Here is a 17753-nt window from a genome sequence, read left to right on the forward strand (position 1 = left end):
CACAGAGCTTTGACCTTTGACCTCTTGCGTGTTGCCCCCTGGCAGGCTGGTGTGTCTGTTCCTGAAGAGGGGCGCCGACTACAAGGCCAAGGACAAGTACCAGAAGGACCCCATCGGCATCGCCGTGGAGAACGCCAACGCCGACATCGTCACCCTGTGAGTCCCGGGGAGACCCGGCGGTGAACCGCAGCGATCCGTTCAAAGTACAAACGACGCAGAGTGACGGCGTTGATACGACGCGAGGCAGTAACCCAGTCCTGTGCCTCTGCTTCCCCCCCCCCCCCCCCGCCCCCTTCCCCCTGCAGGCTGCGCATCGCCAAGATGAACAAGGAGATGCGGGAGACGGAGGGAGGGTTCGGCCAATCAGGTCACTCCAGGGAGCAGGGCTGGGCGGGCTCCGGGGGCGGGGCGGGACACTTGCCGGGGCAGACCAGGCGGAACCTGCAGGCCCTGAAGAACCACATCAGCGGGTGGGCTCTGGGGGGCGCCGACTGAGCGGAGGGACGCTACGGGACTGATTTTGAATCCCACGCGCGAGCGGCCTCGAGCGGCCCTTTTGCGACGGCCGCCACACTTTTGAGTTTTCCGAAGGGAGGAGGGCGCAGTGTGGTTGTACGGTTTGTTCTGTAGCGAGTGAGAGAAGAGTGTTGCGCGAGTGTGTCGCGTTGCAAACCGAAGGTTGCGTTGTTGTGGATGTGAGCGAGAGCCGCTACAGAGCTGGTCTTTAGCGGGTGAGATGTTAGGGTGCGTCCAGATCCAGATCGAATGAATGTACGGTTTTGTTCTGTTAGGGGTGTTTTTTATGTTATATTTTTTTCTATGCAACATTTGCAAGGGAATCGGCAGGGCCAAGATATGAGCACTCAAACAAAGTTTGGTCGAAGCCATGAAAGGAGAGAGAGAGAGAGAGAGAGAGAGAGAGATATAAAGGGTACATTGTATAATATACGAGACGCAATATTTAATATTTGCACAGGAAGAACAAACAGAATAGACCTGTCAGATAAGAGGTAGAGTTTATTTTTGTTTCATAGGGATATGAATGGCTTTTTAAAGATGCTTTTCTATTTCATCACTCGTCTCAATGCCTGGTGATCTTTAGCACATTGTCTCAGTCAGTCCTTGATGATGATGATGATGAAGATGATGATGGTGACCATGGTGGTGACGACAGGAGCGGTCGCATACGTCTTTTAAACCACTATTCTGTGAATAGCAGATCGGGGTGTTTGTAGTTGAATGATTGGACCAATTACCAATCAATCAATTTGTATTTGTTTACCATGCTGAGCACTGCCTCTTTGATTTTTGTTGTTTTGTTGTTTTGTAGTTTTTTAACAAAGCGTAGGGCTTCCTGCCTGGAAGGCTTAGGTTTTAGTTTGGCGTTGAACAGAATTGTGTAATATGAACTTCTCCTTACCCTGCTATACATCCACTCTTCCATTGTGGCTCTGTATTGAGTGTGTCTGTGTTTGTTTGTGTGTGTGTGTGTTTGTGCGTGTGCATGTACGCATGTGTGATGCATAAACAGCAGTGCAGAACTGACGAAGGTGCCTGACTTCTGACTTGGATAAAGTATATCTGTCGTCGGGTAAACAACGACAATGTGTTTGCTTTTGTTTGCCTCCGTAGAACACATGTACGCTACTGCTGGTCAGTGGACCATGTTGCTGTGCTTTTTAATGGTATGTGTGTCTGTATGTGTGTGTGTGTGTGTGTCTGTATGTGTGTGTGTGTGTGTGTGTGTATGTGTATGTGTATGTGTGTGTGTGTGTCCTTGCACCCGTTGTGCCTTTGCCCCCACTGTCCCACTGTCCGCTGAGATGTCCGACTGGTCTCACAGCGCTTGTGCATTGCGCCCCCTGCTGTACCCAAAGAGGTAATGTTGCATGTGCATGTCAACGTTGTGTGCATGCGTTTACATTTGTGTGCGTCTTCCTTTTTCGGTTGTGTCGATGCGTTTATTTCCTTTTGCTTCTCCGCCACAGTGCTGCAGATCTTTAGTCATGTCAGCGTTAACGGCCTGGTTCTCCTAGCGGCCATCCCGGCCGCTGTCTTGGTTCTGAACGCTAGCCGAACCAAGGTGGAACCGAGGTGGACGTATTCCCAGATCGGGACACGTGTGAAACGTGTCGGCCTTCAGGGAACGGAGGCCTCGGGAACAGCTGTGCTTTTAAGTCACGGGAGGAGGAGTTGGTGTTTTGTTTCTAACGGACGAACAAAACAAGGACTAAACAAGCAATAAACCCGTGTCATCAGAACCGTGAACAGCACAGGTTTTCCTTGGTTTAGTTTGTGCGTACTAGCGAGCGTTCCCATCCCTTCCCATCGCCCACGCAGTGCAGATGTTTTCTTGGCCCCCCCCCGGTCCCCCGATCCATTCGTTCCCGACTCTTGCGTCCTGCACGCAGGATCAGGAATGCGTAGGCCTCCCCATCGGGACCCCGTATGGACGCGCTCGCAGCGCTTGTGATTCCGATTCACGCACGCGTTCTATGGCGTCGGTGTTCCATTCAACGTGACTTGGGGCCGCGTTAAGAGGCCGCACTGTGACCAGGGCGTGACCTGGGCTTGACCTTGGTGTGTTTTCTTAAAGGTCCCGTGTTCTACCACCAGGGGGTGAGTGTGATCAGCCGCTACAAGCCGTTTTGAAAACCGGCCTCTTCTGACATCACAGGTGGGCGTGTCCACCTCGATGTGTGACGGATAGATGAGCAACGTTTGCTACGGTCCACTCTGGGTAGGCCGGTAGACTGATCCATCCAGACTGTAGCAAACGTTGCTCATATGTCCGTCATACGTCTACGTGGACACGCCCACCTGTGATGTCAGAAGAGGCAGATTTTCAAAGCGGCTTGTAGCGGCTGATCCCACTCACACCCGGTGGTGTAACATGGGACCTTCACTGTTGAGATGAGAATGCTCCCTCCCTCCCCTCCCCTCCTCCTCCTCATCCTCTCCTCCTTGTCTCCTGTGGTCCTCAGGAGACGCCACGTACCAGGACATCTTCCGGGACTTCTCGCACATGGCGTCAAACAACCCCGAGAAGCTGAGGCGACGCAGCGCCGACCCCAAGTCCTAGAGCGACCCCCGCACACGCACACACGCACACACACACACACACACACACACACACACACACACACACACACACACACACACACACACACACACACGCTACGTTGAGTCATAGGTCAGCTGCTGCGTTGACTCCACAGGAAGACGAAGAGACGTCGCAGCACAGCGGACTCTGTCGTGTTGACTGGTCAAACAAGAGGACTAATGTTTGACCAGCGCACGCCAAGAAAGAAAAAAGGACAGAGGGCTTCCAAGGGAAAAGGCTTCTGAGGGAAAAGCAGCATTTGATATGTAGGACAGGTCTGGAACGACTTGCCACGGCCGGGATACCCCCCCCCCCCCCAACCCCCAACCCCCTCCCGCCCAAAAACATTCCTTCTAACAATGCGTTTTTGTTGTTGATTTATTTTATGCTGTCTTTTTTTTTAATTTTTTTTTTACTGTCGCCTATGCGTCAGCGACACGAAATACGTCCTGTTTATGAGATGAACAAATAAAATGCAATGCGTGATCCTTTTACTCCGTTTCGAGGTTGCTTGCTTCCGGTGGTCATGTCAGCGGTTGGATTTGATTTCACCGCTAGATGGCAGTCTCACGTTGCACACGAGAGTAGCGCCTACATCACATATCATAGGGTTACGCGGTAAAGCAGGAGAAGAGAAGAAATTACAATTGATAATAATGGAAACCAATTCCAGAAACATTATTTGAATCGAAATGAATTCATTTATTGCTGATTAGTAAACACACAATATACACCATAAGAAAATAAAATGCCGACTTCACATTTAAGAAAGACTACTGGGGGCAGTTAATTTCAACATCAACATAAGTTTAGCCTCTTTTTTTCCACATGTGAATTGGGATTAAAGTGGCCTAAAATATTCCCGTTGGCCAAGCCGACCCAAGTGATTCTCACTGTTGGCGACAACATGATTGAAATCAATACAAGAAAACATGGATCAAAGAGCGCTTGTTGTAGTCCCATCTTCGGAAGTAGTAGTTCCACCCTAGAGCCGCTAGAGGTCAGCAATACCCGCCGTCGCGCAATGACGTCGGTTAGGAAAAGTGGAGTCGAATTCATTTTAACCAGTGCTGTCTTTACCTATGTTCGAAAGGAATCACCTTTTCATCTCTCCTTGACCCGATGACGTTTTCCACAAAGGTTAAGTAAAGTAATAGTGAGATCTTTCAATTTAATTTTGTATTTTACTAATATGTACCGCTGTGCCGCTGTACAGATGGAAACCACAAGTAAGACGGATTCTAAATGTTTGCTGTCGGTGACGTATTCAAAGGTTTTAAAAGTAAAAAAGGTGTGGCAGCAATAACACTTTTTTTTGTCGTTGTCTTCCACAGGTGAGCCGTACGAAGAATGAACTGAAGGCGCACAAGTTCTGAAACGCACCTCGATGTGATAAACAAAGTAATCTTATTTAAACAAATTGGAAAAATGATGTGAACATTGAATACTCTTATATGCTTGTATATATTTAAGAAATACTATTTTTAGATGTCATTTTTCAAAACTTGAATATGTACATTTAATCACACAAACCTTTTTTTCTAATTTCAACTTTTACAATGGATGATGTGAACCATGTATATGGAGAAGTTGTTTCAAGTAAAGCAGCCCTTAAAAAAAACATGGGTGTTGTGTGCCTGAGTTTCTCGCACCGTCTACCACCTAACTGAACTATATCAACTTTAACAGCCATGAAATGTCCATTCATTCAGTTCAATACTTACTATAATATACTTTATTCCCCCTCCCTCTCAGAAATATAAAGGAAAAAGGACTTGGTGGTGCAGTGGTAAGACCTGATGATTAAGGTGCTGGAGACCCAGGTTCAAGTCCTGCTCATGGTGGTTGTATTTCAAACTTATAGTCATTGTGTGAATATAATGTCAAATCTTACTTCCGGCCATTTTAAGGTGGCAGCTCTGTGGCGCATTGGAGAGAGGTCTTGGTCATTGGTGCTGAGGTTGTGTGTTCAAGTCCTGCACAGGTTGTTCACTATGGGTTATAGTCATTTTTAAACATAAGAATGTTCTGGGAATTCTGGGTCAAATGTATCCTCCATCAGAACCCTCCACAATGACTTGGTGGTGGAGTGGGGAGAGCAAGCGGTTGGGATAACCGGGGTTCATGGTTCAAGTCCCCCTCCCCTCCTCATGGCTAAATATGTATTATTTTAAATAAATAAAAAACAGGGAAGGGGGGAGGGATAGCTTCAACACACTTACTAAACACAAAAGGTTGGACAAAAGAGTAGCAAGACCCCCTTACTACTAACCCCCCCCCCAGCCCCTGTGAAGGGGGGGATGGGAGGGTTCTGCAGACACGTTGGGGGCCCTGTTGGGGGTACCCCCTCCTTGGTGGCCATGTGAGCGGGGACTCGAACCTGAGTCAACAGAGTGTTGAACAACATCCCTTACCGCTGCACCACCAAGGCGCCGACTAGGATTTGCTCGGAAGTTCTACTTGGCTTGACAATTCACATGACACAGAAATAAGAGTTAATCAGCGGGAGTGGAGCGTAAACTACCGCCCTCTCCACTTCACGGAGGTTGGGTATAATAGCCAGGGAGGGTAAGAAGTGCAACGGGTGCCACAATGGACATACTGTAGCAGGCTTGTGGGTGTGGGGTTTCTCACTACCAAGCTGAATAGAAAACCACACAATACAGGGAGCATTCAAAGCCAATGGTCATTTATTAAGGGGGTATTTACATCCAGAGGGGGGGAGGGTAAACTACCTCAACTCAAAGCACACAAGCCTTAATCAGTCAGTTTGTCCCGGGTCTTCACAAGAAGGGTTCTCATCCAAAGCAGTCAGTGCACGGTGGGGTGGGGTTAATCAGACGGTCCAGGTAATCAGTCCTATTCAGTCTCAGCACTGCCTGCTTAACGATCCTCACGCTGGCCTCGTTAAGGGAGGAAGTCCATGTAAGGCTTGGGGGTGGAGCCAGAAGGCTGCACCGATATCTCCCTTCAATAGCAATGCAATCACCCGTCCCTGCCACCATACATACAGTTAGAACATTTTAAATAATTAAGTTAATAAAAGTGGATAAAGCTTAAGTCTATGGTGATGAGGTGCTGGCTGGTTATCTGTTAGGGGAGTCCCAGGTATCCAGTCGTAGTCAGTGGGACGTGCCAGGCATCGCAGTCACCGCTACACTCTAAAACAGACAGAATAATGAATTAGAAGGGGGAAGAAGGGGGAAGTCCACACAAAAGATGTCGACAGAGGCTAATTTAGTGAGACAAACACACATCGATCCAATCAGAAACATTCACATAGTCAGACACAAACACTGACACACTTCATCCACACATTCAGCATCAGTCCAGACATCAGCAGCTGGTTTGGCATGTACCTTTTCTGTACATCAGTAGATGTAGTTTTGCAGTTTCATAGTCACATAGGTAAAATAGTTATAGAAAAGTGGATGACAGATAATTATTAATTACTCAATTTGAGATGTTATGCTTTGATTGTTCTCAGATGTCCTCATATGCAAAGCATCCCCAAAAGGATAGAATCCAAATCACAAAGACGTTACTTTAAATATCCAGTAAGTATATTTACTTGGCAGTGCTTTCTCCTTGCTCAAAGGGCTGTCGATAGATCTGTGAAAATTCAACAATTACTATAACACAACAGCCCATAATACCACTTTAAAATGGGACGTTAGCAGCATTAAAGGAAACAGCAGATAGCTGTAGCAGCTGTGTGCACATGGGGGGGGGCATAGCATTAGCCGCAGATCTGAAGATCCGAATCGAGGGACGAAGGGACAGTCAAGTGTTTCCTCCTCACCACGAGAGTGTCGTCAAACTCATACCAGCCGCCGGCCTCCTGGGACTTGATGGTCGCCGTGTAATGGCCGCCCCTCAGACTTCCGTGGTGGTTCATGACAGCGTAGAGCTCGTAGCCACGACCCTGACGGAGGCAAAACAGGGCAAGCAGCAGGAAGGGTTGAGGGCAGAAAGGAAATGCCCTAGATGACCGATGAATGCCCCTGCCTCAGAGGTGCAGTCGAGAGCACTGTTGGATAACCCTGTGAAGACCCAGGCTTCAATTCCTGCTGATGTTTGATTCTATTGAACCATAATGTACGTTATGAATGTAATGATATTATGTCTATTGTACAGTTGTATATTGTACAGTGTCAAATACCAATCCTCTGTGGGGAAGTGGATAGAGCTGTTGGCTAATAAAGCTCAGAGGATTCAGTCGATACGGGATCAGTCCACATTGAGTAGAAAGGGCTGTGTATTGTATTGTGGGTGTTTGTGTTTTGTTTTTTTTCATCTAACCGCACCATTACAGAAAATTCATTGTTTGAGTAGAGGTATATATTAAACCCATGATCAGGATACATTTGTGTTACTACGGTATCATATATACTAAAATTGGAATCAATACAGAGAAGATTAACATGGCCCCGGGCGCATGGATGACACGCTAACTCGTAAAGCGTTCAAACTTCTAATTTTTTATTAATATCTCAATTCTAATATTTTATAATAATAACTTTGGTGAAACACCGCCCCCTGGTGGCGGTACAGCTCCTCGTTGTCATGAACGACCGAGACCACTAGGGGGCGGTGTTCTACCAACAATACCCAAACCAAAACAAAGTAGTATAAATTATTAGAATTGAGATATGAAGAAAATATTACATAACCAATCATGTCAATGCCATGGGATCTGACCAGAAGAGGACCATAAAACAAGTCATGTTGCGATGGAAGAACCTTAGGGCCAAGGCAACGAAAGACCTTACGGAAGCAAAAACAAACAAACAAACAAACAAACAGGTATCAAGCTATATAAGAAGGGTGAGTTCGGATAGATCTGTGGATGTAAGGGTCCAAGGGTCCACGTTCCTACAAAAAAAACCGCAAACGTTCCTCAGCTACAAACCAGGATGGTGACAGCTACGAGTTGCTTCTGAAACGGGAAACCGAAAGAGCAGAAGTACAAATTCAACTGGGTAAAGAACAAATCTTGCTTACCCAACTCCAGCAGACAAAAGTGCAGATGGAGATACAACTCTTAAAGGCAGAGATGGAAAGAGCTGGTGTTTCGATTTATTAATGTTTCGATTTATTATAGTGTTTCTGTTTCTTAAAATTAAAACAAGCAATGGCTATTTGTGGCCACCGGTATTTTGCCTACCTGTTGTTCTTTGCTAAGCCAGTAGGCTACACTGTTGCTTCCATTTAAGGCTCTGGTAAACAGGATTTGGTAATCATGAAATTTGGTATTTGGATCACATTGATCCAATCCAAAAAAAAGTGGCATAAAAGTAAGATGGATCCGGTGATCCTGGATAAGAAAACATGGGCTTTTCAAATCCGGATCAATTTGATCCAGATTACATAAAAAAAAAAAAAAAACAACTGGGCCCTGGAGACCAGTGTTAAAGTCCCGCTGATAAGCCTTAATGGAAGCCTCTTATTTCTTTATCATGTGAATTCAACTTTTGGTGCGTGTTCGTGGCGCAGCGGTAGGGGTTGTTGGTGAACAAACACTCCTTTTTCGGTCCTTTCGGTTTGACAGTGACTTGTCTTGGAGCAATACCTCGTTGCAGGTACGGCGCTGCCTGCAACGTAATTTCCACCTCATATAATACATCACCTTGCTGTCGTCAGAGAAACACCGTTGACCATCCGTCCCGGCTGTGACAGATGTCCCTGCACTCGCTCGGCTTTCTATAGTGCGAAACTACACAGACACACAATTGCCTTTTCGGCTTTTATAAGTTATTTAATTGCGCTGATGCACCCGTCTGCTCATACTGCAGTTATCAGTGTTAAAAAAACAAAACACTTTAATGTTGTCGTTATTTCGTGATGCAAGTGGTCGTAAGGGCGAATAAGCGCTGTGTCCTGCTTGTGATGGGCAAATATAACCTAAACGGACATTACATTATGAATATAGTCAACTCTGGGCCCAAATCTAATAAACACAACATACCACACATTCAAGAGGGTGAAGATGACCCTCGAGCCCTCTCCCTATCAGTCTACGGAGGACACTCCGTGTCATTGTGCAAAGGGATGCATGCAATGTAAGGCCGGGGTGGATGCCACCCCCTAGGAGGGGTGTGTATGGCATACTCATGTCCGAAGCATGAGTAGCGTTTCTCCCACGTGGTTCCCCATACACCCGGCCAAGCGCTGCCTCAGCTAGATGGCGAGGCCACACATATCACACAGAAAGACAAAACAACTCGGAGGCTCAGGGACAAGAGAACCCTCGATAACACACACAAAGTCTAGCACACACACCTGGCCATGAAAGATACTATAAGTTTCTCATGCACCAAATCACGGGAGCTCTTCTGAAGCAGAACTTCCACGGAGGCGAAGCTCCAGACGACCTCAGCGCTGTTAGGGGACGTAGAATATTCGATCTCTCACGCTTTATGAATCAGTATTACCTTTGCTACTTTACTCAATAAATCCGAGGCCCTCGTGCTGATAGACTTTATTACCTCTCTGTCTCATTTTATCTCATTCAAGTAACTAGGCAGACTGTTTTTCCCAACACTTGGCGCGTATGTGTGCAGTTACACAGCAACACGGGTCTACTGTGTGCGTCCGCTACTACAGGAATGTAGGTATGCGCCCCCTCAACCCATGCACATTGTCCACTACACCGATGCAAATATTACGTTTCCGATTACATTCTTTTTAATGGTTTTATTTAGTATTGTGGCGACGCACGGAAAGAATGAGACAGGAGCCCAGGTTAAACAGTTAAACAACTCCCATGCCCCATATACACCGCACGACTCCGGTAGTTGTCTTTATTTTGAACACTCCAAATATCACAGAAACACGGCACACCTGACCAACACAACTAACACTCTCACTCACGGTCATGAACACACTGCACATCACACGGTAAGAGAACACACACAATGAACAACCCCCCAACCACCAACCCCAAGGTGATCCAGGGGGCGCCGAGAAGGTCCAAACCCCTACCAGAGGTGCACCCCCAGCATCCCTTGCGCAGGACCCCCATTAAGCGAACAGATAATAAGTGTTCAATTCTGTTCGAAATCCCTTTCTAAAACACATTCGAAAAAAAATCTAAACGATCTCTGAACATGACACCCTCATTGACAACACCGCCCACCTCCGACAGACATAAGTATAGATTTAAATATTCATATATATATGTCCCCGATGCCTAACCTTTACCTCAGTTCAGTGCAAAACCTGCCTCATGTCTCGATGTCTGTGTGTGTCTGTCCACATCACGGGCGAGTGCATTCTGGGAACTCCTCAAATCATTCGTTGTGCAGTAGTGAAATATTTTATGTTTAGGCCTAGCTAATCTAAGTCAGGTTTGGGTTAGGGTTAGGGTTAGGGGTTAGGGTTAGGTTTAGGGGTTATGGTTAGGGTTAGGTTATGGTTAGGGGTTATGGTTAGGGTTAGGGTTAACCCTAGGGGTGGTTAGGGTTAGGGTTAGGGTTAACCCTAACCATAACCCCTAACCATAACCCCTAAACCTAACCCTAACCATAACCCCTAACCCTAACCATAACCCCTAACCCTAACCCCTAACCATAACCCCTAACCCTAACCCCTAAACCTAACCATAACCCCTAACCCTAACCCCTAAACCTAACCATAACCCCTAACCTAACCCTAACCCTAACCATAACCCCTAACCCTAACCCCTAAACCTAACCATAACCCCTAAACCTAACCCTAACCATAACCCCTAACCCTAACCATAACCCCTAAACCTAACCATAACCCCTAACCCTAACCCTAACCATAACCCCTAACCCTAACCCTAACCCTAACCATAACCCCTAACCATAACCCCTAAACCTAACCATAACCCCTAACCCTAACCATAACCCCTAACCTGACTTAGATTAGCTATGCCTAAACATAAAACATTTCACTACTGCACAACGAATGATTTGAGGAGTTCCCATTTATTATTTCAAATGAAACATAATTAAGAATGCACTCGCCCGTGATGTGGGCAGGGCGTGATGTCACGCCCCGCCTTCCCGCAGGTCGCAGCGAGACGTACTTGCAATTAACGGCTACATCAGAAGGAAATGTTGTCTTTTCAAATGAGAATGAATTTACTTGTTGAAGGCCCATTCATCAATGACTTCTGCAAAGTTTTTTTCCCCCCACACCAATAGTTAGGAATATATCATGTATAATATATGGCAAGTTTAGCATATATGATATGCAAAGTACCAACACATGCATGGTACAATCATTATAATGAAGAATATTAGCATGGATAAAGCATGCTTCTATGTCAATAACAATCAATAACATGTATTATTATTCCTACAATGAATCACTAAAATCGAAGAATAAGAGGCGGGTCTCATTTGTCCCCTCGTCAACAAGGAAGCTACCGGGGTCTACCGGAAGAGGCGGGACTTCGCTACTAGCCCATGAGAAAATGAGCTACGGCCCTGTGCAACATCATCCCACTGCAGACACAGAATAGGCGTTCTCGTGTGGTGGGGGGGTTCTCGTTTACGCAGGCTGGAACGCCCCTTTCTTATTCTTCGTCGCCTTTCTTGCTGATTGCTGAACTGTAATTTTCACCGTCAACAGCGGCAACATCCACAACACGATCATTATGTGTAGGATCTCGGTACGAACTTTAAACATAGGCAGACGTCAGCTAGCATCGAACTTTCGAGCGGCTTGTTTCATTACTGATAACACGATAATTTCAGGGAGGCTCCATGATTGCTAAATCTAATGAATGTTTCAGTTGTGCAGTAGGCCTACATGTTCATTATCTTCTGGGTCCTAGTTGTCGAGGAAAAACTCTCTCTATGGCTCTGCCCTAGATATAAGGGAGTTGCTTGATAGATCAGGGGTGATAGTGATGGGCAAAATAGCCTAACGAGCACATCACATGACATGTACATTACGAATATAGTTAACTCTTGTTCTAACCTAACGAACACATCACATGTACATTACGAATATAACATATATTCTATAACATATAACATATCCCAACTATGGGAGATGTTGGAGACTCATACAATGCACCACACATTCGCAAGAACAGGAGTCAGTCTGCTGATAACATTCGGCCACAGCTCAGGGTCAAGATACCCCTCGAGAAGCCCTCACAGCTCGTTAGGAGAAACACAGAAGACACTCATAAAGACGTCAGAGCCCGGAGGCTCAAGGTCAAGCTAAACATCCAGAAACACACACACCTCGAAACGCACACACCTCGTTGGGAGGGAAAATACAGCATAAGACTGCATCACACAGGAACACCTCATGCTCTTCTGAAGCAGAACTTCCACGGAGGCGAAGCTCCAGATGACCTCACTTAGAAATATTCGATCTCTCACGCTTTATGAATCAGTATTACCTTTGCTACTTTACTCAATAAATCCGAGGCCCTCGTGCTGACAGACTTTATTACCTCTCTGTCTCATTTTATCTGGTCAAGTAACTAGACAGACTTTTTTTCCAAACACTATTAATCAAAATCTCGACGGGGAAAATGAATGGGATTTTTACTTCCGGCACCACACTGTTGCGCTCTGTGGGTGTTCTTGTGTCATGATGGAAACGCCCAAGCCTGCAGCCGGACCCTTCTCGCCGTGTGAGCGGCGCATAGTTTTTTCCTGGAGAGACATCATGGCTTGCAAACGAGTCAAGCATGGCAGTTGTTCAGTGCTTGGATGTACAAGTGAACACAAAATTATATTTTTAGTTCCTTCATCCGAGCCTCTGAAGAACCAGTGGGTTGATTTTATTTTCTCTGGAAATGCGCCGACACAACTTCCCAAAGTTACAGCTACAAACCTAGGACAAGTAAATCAACTAACGCTATATCATGTTGTTGCTTTACTGTATATGGTTACCTTGTTACATTTGGAATGTTGCTGTAGCATTAGCTATACAGCTAACAGCCCAGTTATTGTCGCTTATGTAAAGATGGATAGCATCAGGCATGTGTGTGAATGCATGCACACACACTTGCGCGTGTTGTACACTAGTGTTGTACACTACTTTGTTATTTGGATAACGGTTCTGACTGAGTGTGCACCTCCGCAAACCAGGAGGATCACACGAGACTGGGCACAATTCAGCAAAGGGGGTACAGGCACTGATCCATACTGCTTGGATACCGAGGGAATGTCCCCAATCTTTAGGAATGTCTGCTCACCCAATTACAAACAAATGTTACAAAACAAATGTTTACCAGCTACGTGACCGCAGTAGTTGTAGCGCTTTACTGATGAGGAGATAATTATGGCCTGTTCACTCTTCCTAAATACATACTCATGTTTTCTCCTTCAAACCTGATTCAAATCAATGTGTTATTAGCAGATTTCTGCAGAGCGTGATGTAATTGTATTGAGATAATGAGATGAACATTTAAGATATATGAAATATAAAATATGTAAAGAATTAATGTAAAATCATTTTATCATTTCATAGATCTAATTTTAAGTATTAGGCTAATGTAATTCACTAAACATGCTTATCTTCTATCTTCTTACAACTTGCACCTGGAATATATACAAAGTAATACATTGAGTACTAATTTGACCTTGTTGTCTCTACACAGGCCAGCACATCAAGTGCTGACATTCAGCTGCTTCTCTCAAGGGATGTTGCCTGCCAGACAGACCACCTGGAAACACATAATGTAGGTACACAGCTATCCTTAAAGACTTTGCGGCCCAACTTTACAAGTGACGGTATGTACTTTCCACCTTGAGTACGTTTACTTTTGATGTAGTAGATTCTAGGCAGCATAGATTCTAGGCTGATTTTAAACCCTCTGTGTCAATGTTACATACACATACATTTAAATAGTTCCTTTCATGCATAGAAATACACACTGCCTCCATTTATGCAAACAGTGTATCAAAACAATTACTTTCTGTCATTTTTTCTCCCTCTGCAGAAGACTGCGATGCCTTTGGAGATCGCAGCACGCAGCGCGGCGCCACCTCGGAGAGTCTGCGTGTGGACGCCCCAGGCTCCCCCCACATGTCCAGTCACAACGGGGAGCTGAAGATCCTGAGCGTCTACGGAAAAGGGGAGGGCCCACTGGCAGTGGACGGCCATGACACCCTCTTCACAGCGTCAGAAGTGGAGGCCCCGATCTCGCTGTCTGCGGACCATGGCGTAGCCAAGAGCCTGGAGCACGGCGAGCGATTGGCCTGCCGCGAGGAGATGAGTGTGCAGGTTGGAAATCATCTTCTCCTTCACCATCCAAAAGAGAGGCTTCCTCTGTTACAACTCCAGCACCACCCATAGAAAGCACACACCTTTGTGATTCAATGTGTCGTAAATGGGGATTAACAACTATTCTGTGCAAATTAAAGAATATCTCTTGTGTGTGTTTACTTCTTTATGTGGAAAGCAGCAGACCCCAGACACCATTTCAATCAAAGTTGAAGAGGATAATGGTGGAGGCATGCCCGCTGTAGGTTAGTAATACACATTGCATCTATGCAAGCAAACGACCTGGATCCACTGAGAATGTACTCCATTCTACGTCCGCTAAAAAGCCTGGTGCTCTTTGGAAAAGACCAGAGCCCTGCTAAAACACGAGGACTACTTAAATAGTTTATAGTAGAATGATTTACATCTTTTTCATGGCAAGGTGCCTTCTCAGCTGGAGTCTTTGACCCTTGACCACCCCAAGGGGACATGAAAAAGGCATAATCAATAAATAGAAGTTAGAAAGAACGTCAAAATATAATTCTTCAAATACACACGTGTGTACAAAGTACATACTGTATCCCTTTGTGCAAATAATGAATTAATACCATTACTTTCTCTGTCTTTGTTTTCCTCTCTGAAGAAGACGGCAATGACATTAGAAACTGCAGCACACAGCGCGGCGCCACCTCAGAGAGTTTGCATGTGGACCCCCCTGGCTCCTCCCACATGTCCAGTCACAGCGGGGAGCTGCGGATCCTGAGCGTCTACGGACAAGGGGAGGGCCCACTAGCGGTGGACGGCCGTGACACCCTCTTCACAGCGTCGGAGCTGGAGGCCTTGAGCTCGCCGTCGGCGGACCACAGCGTGGCCAAGTGCCTGGACTGCAGCGTGCATCTCGTCCGCCTTGAGGAGCTGACTGGGCATCGGGGCGGCCACAAGGACCGTGTCTTGTGTGGCAAGGTTTTTCCCAACAATGCCAAGATGAACGTCCACATGCGTACCCACACCAACAAGAAGCCGTACGGGTGCGACCAATGCATGATGCGCTTCGGACGGCAATGCCACCTGAAAAGCCACATGAGGACTCACTCCGGGGAGAAGCCTTACAGCTGTGACCAATGCATGAAGTGCTTCAGTCAGAGCTCAGACCTGAAGATCCACATGAGGACTCACTCCGGGGAGAAGCCCTACAGCTGTGACCAATGCACGAAGCGCTTCAGTAAAAGCTACAACCTGAAGATCCACATGAAGTCTCACTCCGGGGAGAAGCCCTACAGCTGTGACCAATGCATGAATAACTTCAGACGTAGCAACCACCTGAAGAGCCACATGAGGACTCACACCGGGGAGAAGCCCTACAGCTGTGACCAATGCACAAAGCGCTTCAGTCAGAGCTCAGACCTTACGTTCCACATGAGGACTCACACCGGGGAGAAGCCCTACAGCTGTGACCAATGCCCAAAGTGCTTCAGACTTGGCGAGCAGCTGAAGCTCCACATGAGGACTCACACCGGGGAGAAGCCCTACAGCTGTGACCAATGCACAAAGCGCTTCAGACAGTACTCTGCCCTGAAGGGCCACATGAGGACTCACACCGGGGAGAAGCCCTACAGCTGTGACCAATGCACAAAGCACTTTGGACAAAACGCCACCCTGAAGCTCCACATGAGGACTCACACCGGGGAGAAGCCCTACAGCTGTGACCAATGCACAAAGTGCTTCAGTCAGAGCTTCTCCCTGAAGATCCACATGAGGACTCACACCAGGGAGAAGCCCTTAGTGTCTGCAGTGCAACACCAGCTACAGCGACCCTAGCCATTTGCGTGTGCACATGCTCAAGCACAAGGGAGATGGAGTGCTTTGACACGGGGCAACTGGACGTTTTGATTGACACCTCAATCCTGTATTCGTTGAAATTACTGCTTTTCATTTTTTATTCATCATGATTAAAGCCGCTTTCCAACTTTTGATTTGCTTTGTTTTTATTGTTAATATTGATGTCTGGATGGATGGATGGATACTCCGGACAGCAAAATTATTTGATTTAATTTTAGAGCTTGATCATGGGAAGATACAGTCAGCAAAGTTACCAAGCATACTTCAATGAGACGATGGGTGTACAGAAACTTTCACATCGTGGGTAAATACAAAGGAAACAAAGGGGAGGAGGAGTGGCAATCGTGGAGAGTTTAGGATTGGCCAGACAGAGACTGCAATACACTATGGGTGAAGTGGACATGGCTGCAAGACAGTTAAGGGAATATACAAAGAAGTCAGTCGATTGGCCTCAGTACCAGACTTGGTGGCTAGTACTGGCTACAGTTGCAATGCAGGTGTGAGCTATCTTAAAACCTTTTCAATAAGAGCGGGCGGGAGGGGACCCTAGGTCGAAGGAGAATGTATAGAAATTCCGTTCAGTTGACTAATTATATAATCAGGGTTTATATAATTTGTATACAATTGTATTGTGGCGAGCAGCACGGGAAGGACGAGACGGGAGCCCAGGGTAAAAGTCACACAACTCCCGCGCCCCATACACCGCACGGCTACGGGAGTTGTCTTTATTAGCACGCACTCAGAACACATAAAACCACACACACCTGACCCACACGAACAGCACTCTGGGTCAGGGTGCGACATTGAAACGACGGCGGCGGCGGCCACGCCCACGGTCGCCACAGTATGTTATAGTTACGCTTATTACAAATTGCCTGCAAAGTTCACTTGTGAAATAGACCAATAGCTCATACGGTTCTCTCGCTAATAAAGTTACGGTTGGTTGCGATACTAGCGGTGGTTACAGTGTTTTTTGGGTTAGGGGCACAGTAAATATAGTAATTTCGTTTTAACACGTGACGTGATTATTATTTCACAGCCTAATCACTGGGCTAGGCAGCTGCTTACCTGATCTCCGTTCATCTATAACAGGGGTGAAGTAGGCAAGAATTAGGCTTGGGTGACCTCTAGTGGCAAGCATGCATAGACAATAATTAAATCAATGACCTGTTGTCACACAAGAGCAAAACATTATTCAGTAAAATGAGATGCCCTTACATTTCCCTTTAGATATAACTCATCATCTTTATTACAACAGAGATCTTCGATTACACACTACACACTATCCTGACACTCACAGCACGAGTTCAAATGACAGACGTGTGTTCTCTCTCTCTTTCTCGTTTGTCCTGTAGGACGTGACGTGACGTCAGTCTGGCGTACCACCAGGGTGACCATGAACAGATGTGAGAGTGGAAGGAAGCATGCCGGAGTCAGCCTCAACTTTGCAGAGGAACTCGGCAGAACTACCCTCCGCGTGGTGAGCAAGCACGCACGCTCCAGCCCACACAGAGACCCACCTCTCTGGTACAATGCGTACAACACCACTTGTACAGGATAGGGTAGTGTTGCCCCAACATCATCACCAACCCAACATCAGCGGGACCTACCT

General features: G+C 46.5%; 2 protein-coding genes, 1 long non-coding RNA gene and 1 other non-coding gene across 9 annotated transcripts in view; 3 read left to right on the forward strand and 1 right to left on the reverse strand.

Moving 5' to 3' along the window:
* acap1 (ArfGAP with coiled-coil, ankyrin repeat and PH domains 1) overlaps positions 1 to 3597 on the forward strand; it is a 22083-nt gene extending 18486 nt beyond the window's left edge. For 2 of the 5 annotated variants that reach the window (XM_084487382.1, XM_084487383.1), the window contains exons 21-23: positions 46 to 156; positions 306 to 367; positions 2985 to 3597. In XM_084487382.1, coding sequence (XP_084343508.1) covers positions 46 to 156; positions 306 to 367; positions 2985 to 3082 — 271 coding nt within the window. In that variant the 3' untranslated portion in view covers positions 3083 to 3597. Of the gene's footprint in view, positions 1 to 45; positions 157 to 305 lie in introns of all 5 variants that reach the window. The other 3 variants (XM_084487380.1, XM_084487381.1, XR_014639970.1) reach the window with 2 other exon arrangements.
* Positions 3598 to 5558: 1961 nt separating this feature from the next.
* LOC311368417 lies at positions 5559 to 8259 on the reverse strand. 2 transcript variants are annotated; one of them, XR_014639932.1, is made up of 4 exons: positions 8108 to 8259; positions 6906 to 7028; positions 6675 to 6715; positions 5559 to 6264 (listed from the first exon to the last, which is right to left on the reverse strand). It is a non-coding gene; the product is annotated as an uncharacterized lncRNA (long non-coding RNA). The 2 variants fall into 2 exon arrangements; XR_014639933.1 differs by having other exon boundaries at positions 6649 to 6715.
* Positions 7473 to 7580, forward strand: LOC311368883 (U6 spliceosomal RNA). Its single transcript, XR_014640037.1, has one exon. It is a non-coding gene; the product is annotated as a U6 spliceosomal RNA (small nuclear RNA).
* Positions 8260 to 12727: 4468 nt separating the features above from the next.
* The window catches only part of LOC311368685 (uncharacterized protein), a gene marked incomplete at its 3' end in the record, with an annotated part of 89737 nt that continues 84711 nt past the window's right edge, over positions 12728 to 17753 (forward strand). Inside the window, exons 1-4 of the mRNA XM_084487480.1 lie at positions 12728 to 12937; positions 13698 to 13830; positions 14040 to 14323; positions 14502 to 14568. Of these exons, the coding sequence (XP_084343606.1) occupies positions 12761 to 12937; positions 13698 to 13830; positions 14040 to 14323; positions 14502 to 14568 (661 nt within the window). The 5' untranslated portion in view covers positions 12728 to 12760. The remainder of the gene's footprint in view (positions 12938 to 13697; positions 13831 to 14039; positions 14324 to 14501; positions 14569 to 17753) is intronic.

The sequence above is a fragment of the Micromesistius poutassou genome (genome assembly GCF_964030765.1).
Source record: "Micromesistius poutassou genome assembly, chromosome: 23".
Lineage (NCBI taxonomy): Eukaryota > Metazoa > Chordata > Actinopteri > Gadiformes > Gadidae > Micromesistius > Micromesistius poutassou.